General features: G+C 45.7%; 1 protein-coding gene across 1 annotated transcript in view; it reads right to left on the bottom strand.

Moving 5' to 3' along the window:
* The window catches only part of LOC117366868 (collagen alpha-1(VII) chain-like), a 311,407-nt gene that overhangs the window by 286,560 nt on the left and 12,320 nt on the right, over positions 1-12,527 (bottom strand). The window contains exons 2-3 of the mRNA XM_033958833.1: positions 4,926-5,064; positions 1,311-1,494 (exon numbers count right to left, since the gene is read on the bottom strand). Coding sequence (XP_033814724.1) covers positions 1,311-1,494; positions 4,926-5,052 — 311 coding nt within the window. The 5' untranslated portion in view covers positions 5,053-5,064. The remainder of the gene's footprint in view (positions 1-1,310; positions 1,495-4,925; positions 5,065-12,527) is intronic.

The following is a 12,527-nucleotide window of genomic DNA, read 5'->3' as shown; positions in this document are numbered from 1 at the left end:
CCAAATATGCCAGAATGAGCCCCAAAGGTGCCCAGAGCCCAGGTACCTAGGGGCAGTTATAAATAGTTAAGAATTATAAACTGCCTTGTTCCTTCCTCATTCAGGCTATTTAGGCTTCAGTAGTACCGTGTTTCCCCGATGATAAGGCAGGGCCATCAAATAAGACAGCCCCCCCTTTTTAAAAAAAATTGTAAAATAAGGCACCCCCCCCCGCAAATAAGCCACCCCCCCCCCCGCAAATAAGCCACCCACCGATACCTGCGCTTACCCGAATCGGGTGGTACGGTGGGTGACTCCGTGTGGTCCCTCCGTCTACCGCGGGGGTCAGCAACCCGCGGCTCCAGAGCCGCATGTGGCTCTTTTCCACCTTGTCACGTAGGAATGCAACTTACAAGTCCGGCGTCGCGGCGGGAAATAGCCATGCTGAGCAGTGAGCTCAGCACGTACACAGATGAAAGCCTTGCTTGCTGATTGGTCCGGCGGCCGTGCCGCCGGACCAATCAGCAAGCAAGGCTTTCATCTGTGTACTGCTGAGCTCACTACTCAGCATGGCTTATTTCCCGCCGCGACGCCGGACTTGTAAGTTGCATGCCTGAAAAAGAAATCATCCTGGCCGGGGTCGGTGTCATGCTCCAGAGATCTACAGCCTTCCTATCTCCCTCTCCCTTCTACCTGCTTCCGGCCACATCCCCTGCTCCGCGGCTCTCTTCGGCAACTCAGCAGCAGCGATCGACACAAGCTTCTGACGTCATGGCCTACCCTCTGCGAGTCCCGCTTGTTTCAACTTCCTGTTTCCACAAAGGCGGGACTCGTAGAGGGAAGGCCTCGATGTCGGCAGCTTGTCTTGATCACCGCTGCTGACGAGTTACTGAAGAGAGCCGCGGAGCAGGGGAATGTTGCCAGGTGCAGGTAGAAGGGAGAGGGCCAGATGCAGGACTCGTGGGTGAGGGAGGAGAAGAGAGAGGGGAGGGAAACAAAAGGAAATATTTCATTCTGGGCTGGGCCGGAGTGGAGGGAGGGTGGAAAGACATTGAAAGGGTAAATAAGGCATCCCCCCGAAAATAAGCCCTCCAAAAAAAATAAGCCTTCCAAAAAAAATAAGACAGTGTCTTACCATCGGGGAAACACGGTATACTGCAGGTCTCTTCCCCAGAATAAGATAATGATAATGAGTATTAAAAAGACAGCATAATAAATCCAAATTCTTATTACACTTTGCCAAATAAAGATCAAGTGGTTTATGAAATGATGTCTGATGGAATGAGATTCGTTTTGCCTGGTATGGTTTGGTTTGAGTCGGCTTGACTTACCTCATCATATCCCCATAAAGTGCAACTCCAAATCGCATGCCCTCTTTGCCTATCGCTACGTCGTCTCCAAATGACTCGATGATGTCGCTGATGAAGTCCTTAATGATTTGCAAGTTCGTCTCACCGACGCTCCATGACTCGTCCACCAGAAACAGGATGTCGGCCATTTCCGCTGTTCTACACACTGTAAGAGAGAAAGGAATGGCGTGTGCAGTCTCATTCAACATGGCATTATCAAATCTGTTCCGGAGGACTAATGTTATTTAACTACCAGAATCACGTTCTTCTGGTAAATTCCCCCCAAAGCAAGGTTGTCAAGGCCAGAAAATGTTGCATAGGGGAAATAATTACGATATATATAGAAACATGATGGCAGATAAAGGCCAAATGGCCCATCTAGTCTCCCTCTCTCTAAAAAAATTCCATGTGCCTATCTCATACTTTCTTGAGTTCAGACACAGTCTCTGTCTCCACCACCTCTTCCGGGAGACTGTCCAATGCATCTACCACCCTTTCTGTAAAAAAGTATTTCCTCAGATTACTCCGGAGCCTCTCACCTCTTCACTTCATCCTATGCCCTCTCATTCCAGAGCTTCCTTTCAAATGAAACAGACTCGACTCATCCGCATTTATATTACGTAAGTATTTGAATGCCTCTTATCATATCTCCCCTCTCCCTATTGGCTAAGGCTCTTAACATTTGCATCTCCTCTTCCTATAGGCTAAGGCTCTTTACACCTGCATTGTGATGTCATAGAAACATAGAAACATGATGGCAGATAGAGGCCAAATGGCCCATCCGCAGCATCCACTATCTCCTCCTCTCCCTATTGGCTAAGGCTCTTAACATTTGCATCTCCTCTTCCTATAGGCTAAGGCTATTTACACCTGCATTGTGATGTCATAGAAACATAGAAACATGATGGCAGATAGAGGCCAAATGGCCCATCCGCAGCATCCACTATCTCCTCCTCTCCCTATTGGCTAAGGCTCTTAACATTTGCATTTCCTCTTCCTATAGGCTAAGGCTCTTTACACCTGCATTGTGATGTCATAGAAACATAGAAACATGATGGCAGATAGAGGCCAAATGGCCCATCCGCAGCATCCACTATCTCCTCCTCTCCCTATTGGCTAAGGCTCTTAACATTTGCATCTCCTCTTCCTATAGGCTAAGGCTCTTTACACCTGCATTGTGAGGTCATAGAGCTGCCCATCTGCAGTAACCATTATCTCTTCCTCTCTCTAAGAGATCCCACATGACTATCCCAGGCCCTCCTGAATTCAGAGGCAGTCTCTTTCTCCACCACCTCTTCCGGGAGACTGTTCCACGCATCTACTACCCTTTCTGTAAAAATGTATTTCCTCGGATTACTCCAGAGCCTATCACCTCTTCACTTCATCCTATGCCCTCTCTTTCCAGAGCTTCCTTTCAAATGAAAGAGACTCGACTCATCCGCATTTATATTACGTAAGTATTTGAATGCCTCTTATCATATCTCCCCTCTCCCTATTGGCTAAGGCTCTTAACATTTGCATTTCCTCTTCCTATAGGCTAAGGCTCTTTACACCTGCATTGTGATGTCATAGAAACATAGAAACATGATGGCAGATAGAGGCCAAATGGCCCATCCGCAGCATCCACTATCTCCTCCTCTCCCCATTGGCTAAGGCTCTTAACATTTGCATCTCCTCTTCCTATAGGCTAAGGCTCTTTACACCTGCATTGTGAGGTCATAGAGCTGCCCATCTGCAGTAACCATTATCTCTTCCTCTCTCTAAGAGATCCCACATGACTATCCCAGGCCCTCCTGAATTCAGAGGCAGTCTCTTTCTCCACCACCTCTTCCGGGAGACTGTTCCACGCATCTACTACCCTTTCTGTAAAAATGTATTTCCTCGGATTACTCCAGAGCCTGTCACCTCTCAACTTCATCCTATGCCCTCATTCCAGAGCTTCCTTTCAAATAAAAGAGACTCACCTCATGCGCATTTACGCCATGTAGGTATTTAAACATCTCTATTATATCTCCCCTCTTCTGCCTTTTCTCCAAAGTATACATGGTATGGGCGAGGTTGTCATCAGAAGTGGCCTTGGGCATCCATAAGCGTCACTGCGCGTCTCCATAGGCGTGATACAGACGCCTTAAAGGTAGACCTGTACAATGCTGGCCTACATTTAAGGCGTCTGTTAGTAAAAGTAGACACAATTCTCTACAGGGCGCAGATGCGTGATTGGCACGCCATCGGCGGCAGCTTCTTAAGTGGCCGCCGAGACCGGCATCCTTTAGAGAATCCGGCCCTACATAAATAACTAATAAACTTGAGAAACAGATCAAGAGAAGGTGAAATGTAGAGAGACGAGTGGAAGACACTTTGGAGAGGGAAGGGAAAGGGAGAAAGCATAGATGAAAAAAGCAATGGAGGGGAAGGGAGAGGAAAAAGAAGCTTCCCAAATGTTAAAAAGAACAACGTCTAGCACAGCTGTGAAATTCAGCTGCATTTTAGTTTGACGGAGAAGGAGGCAAAAGCTGCCAGACAAAGCCATCATTTCATGTTAAACAAATTTGTATTATTGTCTTCTAGAGAAAATGCTAGCCCAGACAGCAAAATTAATCACAGGGGATGAGATCCTATTCTACATTATCCATGCACTTCCAAAATTATATCTTTCCATCAATCACCGAATTGCAGGTGACATCGGTAAACTCTGATTGATGACACTGTTCTAGGTCCAGAAATAAATAGTGTTACAGTCAAACATATTGGCTTAATTGACAGATCGGAATTTAATCGAGTAAACTAGCGGAGGTTTCAATTAATATTTTATTGGATTTTAAGGGTGGCTAGCCAAAGCCAGAACAATGCTTGGCCAAGGCACAAGCATGAATTCAAATTCCAACTCTCATACCTAGTGTTGGAAATGTACCTACAATCGTGCTCATAGAATAAGTGGTAAGAAAGCCAAGTGTGGCTTTTCTAGCGCCTCCCAGTGACTGTTCACAGCACAGCAGTGAAGGCCAACCAATTATTTCAGATCTTGCAACCACACTCAAAGTGGTTTACATACAGGTACTTCAAGCATTTTCCCTGTTGTTCCAGGGGGCTCACAATCTATCTAATGTACCTGGGGCAGTGGAGGATTAAGTGACTTGCCCAGGGTCACAAGGAGCAGCACAGGGTTTGAACCCACAATCCCAGGGTGCTGAGGCTGTCGCTCTAACCACTGCGCCACACTCTCCTCTAATAATAGCAGAAGTGAGACAAGAATAGAACAGTGAAGCCATTGTGACATCACTGATGTGGCTGGCTCTTAGGCATTGGTGGAATGAGGCATTATGACATCAGGGAAAGTGATGGGGACTTGTATACTGCCTTTTTATAATTTCATAACCACACTCAAAGCGGTTTACATACAGGTAGTTCAAGCATTTTCCCTCTCTGTCCCAGTGGGCCCACAATCAATTTATCTAATGTACCTGGGGCAGTGGAGGATTAAGTGACTTCCCAAGGGCAGTGGAGGATTAAGTGACTTCCCAAGGAGCAGCACGAGATTTGAACCCACAACCTCAGGTACAGTCTTCCTTCCGTAGAATACAAATCTAAAATACATACCTTCAAGCTCAGCCAACGTCTTCCACTGCACCAAGATGGCTGCCAGGGTACAGATTCTCAAGTATAAGAGCCTCATCTTCTCCTGGTTCCTATAGTGGCACAAATGCCTCTCAGATGGGTCTATCATCTCTCACAGCACCTGTACAAACAGACGTGATCAACATCATTCCTAAGAATGAATCATAGCAATAGGCGAGACAGCAGAAAGGCGAGTAAAACTGTTTTCCAGCAGATAAACATTCAGGTGGACTTGGGATTTTGCTAACTCAGAGCGGAGAAGCACTGAATCTAGTAATCACTGTGCCACCCACTAACAAATCTGTGGATGGACCATCACCAGTACCAGAAAACACACGGTATGTGCAAGGTACTGCATTATGCTTCTATTTTTTTCTCTTACCCATTTCTTTCATGAGACTTGAGCTGCTGTTTATGAAATCCTCGTATGAAAGTGGACTGTGAAATAAGACTCAGCCCGTGTTTGATGTATACGTTTTAGAGACTTCAACTGGATTTAACTTTCTGCTGCTGCTCGCTGTAATCGGTCCTGCTTAGAGCTCTGGAACATCACCAGATCCAGGCAAACTGCTTCGTGTCATTAAACCCATCTTTCCCAACTCTGACCTCGAGTTTAAAAAAATGGAAATTTATACAGTCTGGAGTCTGTATAACTTCAACGAATGCCGGCAAACATGCCACAGACCTTAGACCAGGGGTAGGGAACTCCGGTCCTCGAGAGCCGTATTCCAGTCGGGTTTTCAGGATTTCCCACCAATGAATATGCATGCACTGCTTTCAATGCATATTCGTTGGGGAAATGCTGAAAACCCGACTGGAATACAGCTCTCGAGTTCCCTACCCCTGCCTTAGACCTAAAACCTCTATCAAATCGCCCTTATCATTAACAACAAACACAAACATCCTTCTCTTTGCACACATTTCATATCTGCAAACATTTTAGATCTTTATAGTAAAACTAGTCTTTAAGCCCATTACATTAACAGATGCTAGAATAGATGTGTGTTTGTCTGTCTTTCTTTCTCTCTCTCCTTGGCCGCTGTCTGTCTGTCTGTCTTTCTTTCTTACTGTCTCTCTCTTTCCTCGACTGTCCACCACCACCCCTTGCCTGTCCAGCAGTAGCCCTTCTCCTTTCCTTTTACCTCCCCCTGTCCAGCAGCACCACTTCCCTGCTCCCCCTGTCCAGCAGTAGCCCTTCTCCCTTCCTTTTACCTCCCCCCTGTCCAGCAGCACCCCTTCCCTCCTCCCCCTGTCCAGTAGTAGCCCTTCTCCCTTCCTTTTACCTCCCCCCTGTCCAGCAGCATCCCTTCACTGCTCCCCCTGTCCAGCAGCAGTCCTTCTCCCTTCCTTTTACCTCCCCCCTGTCCAGCAGCACCCCTTCCCTGCTCCCCCTGTCCAGCAGTAGCCCTTCTACCTTCCTTTTACCTCCCCCTGTCTAGCAGCACCCCTTCACTGCTCCCCCTGTCCAGCAGCAGCACTTCTCCCTTCCTTTTACCTCCCCCCTGTCCAGCAGCACCCCTTCCCTCCTCCCCCTGTCCAGTAGTAGCCCTTCTCCCTTCCTTTTACCTCCCCCCTGTCCAGCAGCACCCCTTCACTGCTACCCCTGTTTAGCAGCAACCCTTCTCCCTTCCTTTTACCTCCCCCCTGTCCAGCAGCACCTCTTCCCTGCTCCCTACTACCTACTCCCAAACCGCCGTTCCTACCCTCCCTCCATCCCGGCTTCCTGGTCTCTTCTGGCCCACCGGCACGAACCACTGCCGCTGCTGCTGCTCCTCGTTCTATTTCTGTCTGTCTGTCAATGTCCCTACCGCCGCAGGATAGAGGAAACCACCACACATGCACTATACCAAACCGTCATGCGCACACGCGCCGTACCGAACATGCTGAACACGCACCACACGTGAGGCATGCATTAACATTTCTCTGCCGGCCACGGATCACAGAGGCAGGGATCACGCAGGTAGGAGTGCGCATGCATGCTTAGGGTTTTATTATTAGTGATAAGAACCTAATGCCATCCACAGTTTCTTCTGCAAATCTTAAATAGAAAGATTATGTTCCTTGATGCAAAGATCTTTACCATGACAACATGTTCATGTAACCTCATATTACTAGGGTGGATTGCCCCAGGATACCAAGATCTCTCAACTCATCTTCATTCTAAAGGTGACACAGATAGGAAGAGCCACAGACTTAGCTAGGTCATTCAAATCTTTAACAGCATAACCTTTTTCAATATAACTACTTTCCAGACTCCAGTTGATCCAAAATACGGATCTTTTCCAGATAAGCCCCGCCACTAATGGAAAAAGTGCACGCGCCGAAAGTTAAGCCCCGCCACCTTTTGCCAGCGCACGCAACCTTAACCAGTGAAGTTCTCCGCACAACGCCGATGTGTATAAAGTAAAGTGGGGGGGTTCCCCCTCCCCACGCCCCCCCGTCGGAGCACCCAAAAAGGATTATAAAAAAGAGGATATGAAACTTAACATTATCAAAAATAGGATAAACTGTCGGCCATTTTTTTAAGGGCTCCGACGGGGGGCTTGGGGGGAGCCCCCCCACTTTACTTTATACAGATCGCGCCTCTTTTTTATAATCTTTTTTGGGTGGCGGGGGTTAACTTTTTGGCGGGGCTTATCTGGAAAAGATCCCAAAATACTGCGGCTAGGTTGATTTTTGGTAAAAGTAAATTCGAGCACGTTTCTCCGCTCTTGACTAAACTCCACTGGTTTCTTATAATCTCTAGGGTATACTTCAAATGTGCCTGTATAACATTTAAGATCTTGTTTGGGATCTGTCCTTTACTAATCCCTTTGTCTTGGAATTCAAAAGGACCTGGTACAACCAGGACCATACAAAAACTTACCTCTACTGGCAAATTGAGAAAATCTCTATTTTTCAAAATAACTGATTTATGGAATAATATTCCTTTACAGTTGCGATATCTAAACTCTTCAAATATTTCGCAAACATCTGAAAACTTGGTTATTTTCAAAATTGTAAAAACCTTTCTTCCTCTTTTTTTCCTTTTGTATAGAAAAGATACGGTCTATAAACTTAAGTTTTAGTTTAGTACAGAAAGCCACAAGAATATTACGCACTGGTAAGGCATAGAATCTTGTTACTCTTTGGGATTCTAGACTATGGAATGTTGCTACTCTTTGGGATTCTAGAATCTTTATACTCTTTGGGATTCCGGAATCTTGCTATTCTTTGGAATTCTGTATGGGAACTTTCTACTCTTTGGGTTTAGGCCAGGTACTAGTGACCTGGATTGGCCACCACGAGAACGGGCTACTGGGCTTGATGGACCATTGGTCTCACCCTGTAAGGCTATTCTTATGCTCTTATAAGGAACCTACAGCATGTCCTCACTAAGATGGAGGGCTCCAGGTGATGTTGATCTTAAACAAGAAGGGAAGCTTCACTTCTAGGCATTTGGGGATTCAAAAATGAACCTATTGGCTTTGTGAGTTCCTACATTTTTTTATGATACCAGAGGCAAAGATGAATTACCCAACTCTCCCCTACCGTCTACATCAGTGGTTCCCAACCCTGTCCTGGAGGACCACCGGGCCAATCGGGTTTTCAGGCTAGCCCTAATGAATATGCATGAGAGAGATTTGCATATAATGGAAGTGGCAGGCATGCAAATCTGCTCCATGCATATTCATTAGGGCTAGCCTGAAAACCCAATTGGCCTGGTGGTCCTCCAGGATAGGGTTGGGAACCACTGGTCTACATCCCCCATGCCCTACAAATTCCTCAGTACATATGTGTCCGAGTTGGAGCAGTCTGCGATGGAAAACTATGATCGTATGAAAGCACTAGTCGATGAACTGAAAGAACGAGCTGATAAAATCAGATTAGGAGGAGGAGAAAAGGCAAGAAATCTTCACAGAGCAAGAGGAAAACTGCTCCCCAGGGAACGGATTGACAGACTTCTAGATCCAGGACTCCTGATGCAGGCCGGAAGGCCGAAACTTGTACATGTCGGGTCATTGAGTTACTTTGGATGAATAAAGATTTTGGATCAATCAGATGAGTTGAAAGACACTTTTTTGTGCACCTTTCTGATTGGACATTTCCACTTTGATTTGTTCCCTGACATTTTCAGCCATACACCAAAAGCCACACACATAACTTTTCAAGATCCTTTTCACACAATCCCTTTCCTCTCATAGAAACACTTATCCAATCACCCTTGTCCAACTACCAATGCAACTACCAGTACTTAAGTGCTTTGAATAGCACTGCACCTTACAACTTGCTGAAACATACTAAAGATACTTATACAATTTTATACATAAGATATGGAATGAATTTTTTTATTAATTTCATCCATTACTAACTAAACTAAACTAAGCCTTAGGTTTATATACCGCATCTTCTCCACTGAAGTGGAGCTCGACACGGTTTACAGAGTTTAAAAAATATGGGAAGAGAAAGAGTTTACAAAGCATAAAAAGAGGGGATGTAATCCGGAGAAGAGATTATTATATGCTAGAGAAAAGCCAGGTTTTCAGTTGTTTTCGGAATAGTTGGAGGGAGTCCAGGTTCCGCAGCGGGACAGTGAGGTCGTTCCAGAGGCCGGTGATTTTGGAGAGGATGGATCTACCCAGTTTACCTGCGTGGAGGATGCCGTGTAGAGAGGGGAAGGATAGTTTATGTCTGTGGGCAGATCTGGTGGTAGTTGGTGTCGGGGCGAGGAAGGATAGAGGGATTAGGGGCGGAAGGATGCCGTGAATGATCTTGAAAGCCAGGCAGGAGCATTTGAAATGAATTCTGGAAAGTACTGGGAGCCAGTGAAGATTGGTAAGTAGAGGGGAGACGTGGTCATATTTGCGTTTAGCAAAAATCAGCTTAGCCGCAGTGTTCTGGATAAGCTGGAGTCTGCGAAGACTTTTTTTCGTTAGGCCTAAGTAGATGGCGTTACAATAATTACATTTCTTTGCAGTTTGGAATACCATCTGCCGATCTGTCAGCCTTTTTTTTTTAGAAGTATGATTATACCTAGGGCCTATTCAGAGAAACCCCAATAGGTTTTTGAAAGAAGAAGGGGTTGGAACCTTTTCAAGTGAGCCCTCTGCATCTGCAAGGAAGTGCCCATCGGAGGCAACTGCACACTTTTAGGAATGGAAAACTTCTGCTTTGGGCTCCCTTCGCTTATGCCTCAGAGACGCCAAGGGTGAACCGTCCCAAAGAGTGAAATTTACCACCAAGGAGTGAAACTGAAGCCCAAAGAGTGAGATTTGTCAGACGGTACATACAGGGTATAAATCTAGAATGAGAGATTTATCAGACGGTACATACAGGGTATAAATCTAGAATGATTGTGAATTTCCAGGCACCACTTGCAAACCTAGTGCCTACCTGTTTGCTTTTCCATCCTTGAAGGGCTTTATCTACAAGAGATTCCTTGATAGATCATTATCATTCCAAGCAGGCAAATGGAATAAATGTTTAAGCAACTTCATTTCAAATGCACCCTCCTACCAAACCTTCAGGAAGTCAATTAAAACCTATCTCTTTGATAAATTTCTCTGACTCCTTTCCTGTCTTGTTGCATCTTTGAAATGCTTCTGGATAAATCTTGACATGCTAATGTAATTTGAAAGTCTTTTTTGTAACATCGCTGGCTGTATACAGTCTCTTCCTCTGTAAACCGCTCTGAACTGCTTGTAGTACTGTGGTATACAAAAATAAAGTTATCATTATTATTATTTATGAGGAGCCGCTGAAAAGTTCTCAGCCCAACCAAGAAGAGAATGATGGGGAGCCATGAAACTTACAAGTTAGTCCATACTTTTCTTGACACTTTTCACTTCAATGAGGCAAATGCATCTAGCAAATGGGCACAAGTATAGGGAAACTAAGCTATTGTGACATCATCGATGAAGTTGGTTCTTAGGCATTGGTGGAATGAGGCATTATGACATCACAATACGAGGAGACACTGAACAGTTCTCAGCCCAACCAAGAAGAGACTGATGTGGAGCCATGCAACGTACAAGCTATTCCACACTTTTCTTTGCACTTTTTGTTTCAGTGAGGCCAATGCGTCTAGTAAATGGGCACAAGTAGAGGGAAGCCAAGCCATTGTGACATCACCGACGAGGTTGGCTCTTAGGCATTGGTGGAATGAGGCATTATGACATCACAATACAAGTGGCTACTGAAAAGTTCTCAGCCCAGCCAAAAAGAGAATGATGGGGAGCCATGAAAATTACTAGTTATTCCACACTTTTCATTTCATATCATAGAAACGAAAAGTGTCGTAAAAAAGTGTGGAATAACGTGTAAGTTTCATGGCTCCCCATCATTCTCTTCCTGGCTGGGCTGAGAACTTTTCAGCAGCCTCTTGTAAGTGTAGTATTACTTTTCAAATGAATCAAGGCAGCGCAAATGAAGTTGGCTTTTCTTTGGAGCCTCTGAAAGAATGCAGACAAAGTGAGCGCCCAGTAACACCTGTGTGTACATTTGTGCAATTACAACCTGACCTCTGTAATTAAATAAAGAAGAAGAAAAAGCACAGGGCAACCTTCATTCTTCTCCTTTGAGGATGCAAGTGGCCAAGGCAGGTCTAGTGGTAAATGGGAAACAGATGGATTTCTCCTGCTCAGCCCCGGTGGCACAGCTGGTTGTGTTCGGGCTGCAATGATCAAAGATGCATGTTGCGTAATTAAACAAAGGGGAAGATGGTGTCCCCCCCCCCTTTCTATGTCAGACAGTGAAAAGAGAAGGCTGGATACAATGCAGCAACAGATGAACAATTTGGGGGGACAGGGCCTCCAGAAGGGAAGGGCTAGTTCAGAAGTTCCAGGAGGACGCAGGTGGATCCCCTTGTACTGCAGGGGGCTACCTGGGCAGGATTTATGACACTGGTACAGCTGAGCTGCAAGGTTACCCAGTTCTGGTTATGAACTTACATTGTTAATGTTCTATTTGAATATTTGTCATTGTGTTGTTTTTAACTGGGTTTGTTCCCAGGGCCTTGGCAGAATGGGAGCCACAATCAAAGGTACCTGTGAAGTGCACTCTGAGCTGGGATTCAAGGCAAAGTTAGACAAGTTCCTGCTGAACCAAAATGTACGCAGATAAGGTTAGACTCAGGGCACTGGTCTTTGACCTAAGGGCCGCTGCAGGAGCGGACTGCTGGGCATGATGGACCACGGGTCTGACCCAGCACGGCAATTCGTATGTTCTTATAAATCAGAATCTAATGTAATCTCCTTTACAAAACTACTAGGTTAGAGGCACAGTTATTAATGTCTGCCTGGAATCAGGGCCGGATTTTCCTCTAGGCTAACTAGGCATCAGCCTAGGGCCTCAAGATCAAGAGGGGCCTACATTCAAATTGTTAGCAAAATTAAAATTACACTATTCTAAAAGCAGTGAACACTAAAACACTGAACCGAAAATAAGGAGAAATTCTACGCTTCGGGATCGGAACCGGCTCCGGCTGCAACGGGGCGCCAACTCGGCTTCTCCCTTTCTTTTTCTCGCCCTGGGAGGAGGATCGGGGAGGGAAAGACGTCAGTCCGGAAACAGCTGGGCAAAGCCCAGCCCTGTGGGGAGAGAGGC

The sequence above is a fragment of the Geotrypetes seraphini genome, chromosome 9 (assembly GCF_902459505.1).
Source record: "Geotrypetes seraphini chromosome 9, aGeoSer1.1, whole genome shotgun sequence".
Taxonomy (NCBI): Eukaryota; Metazoa; Chordata; class Amphibia; order Gymnophiona; family Dermophiidae; genus Geotrypetes; species Geotrypetes seraphini.
Note: the sequence above shows the minus strand (reverse complement) of the source record. Positions and strands in the feature narration are given on the sequence as shown.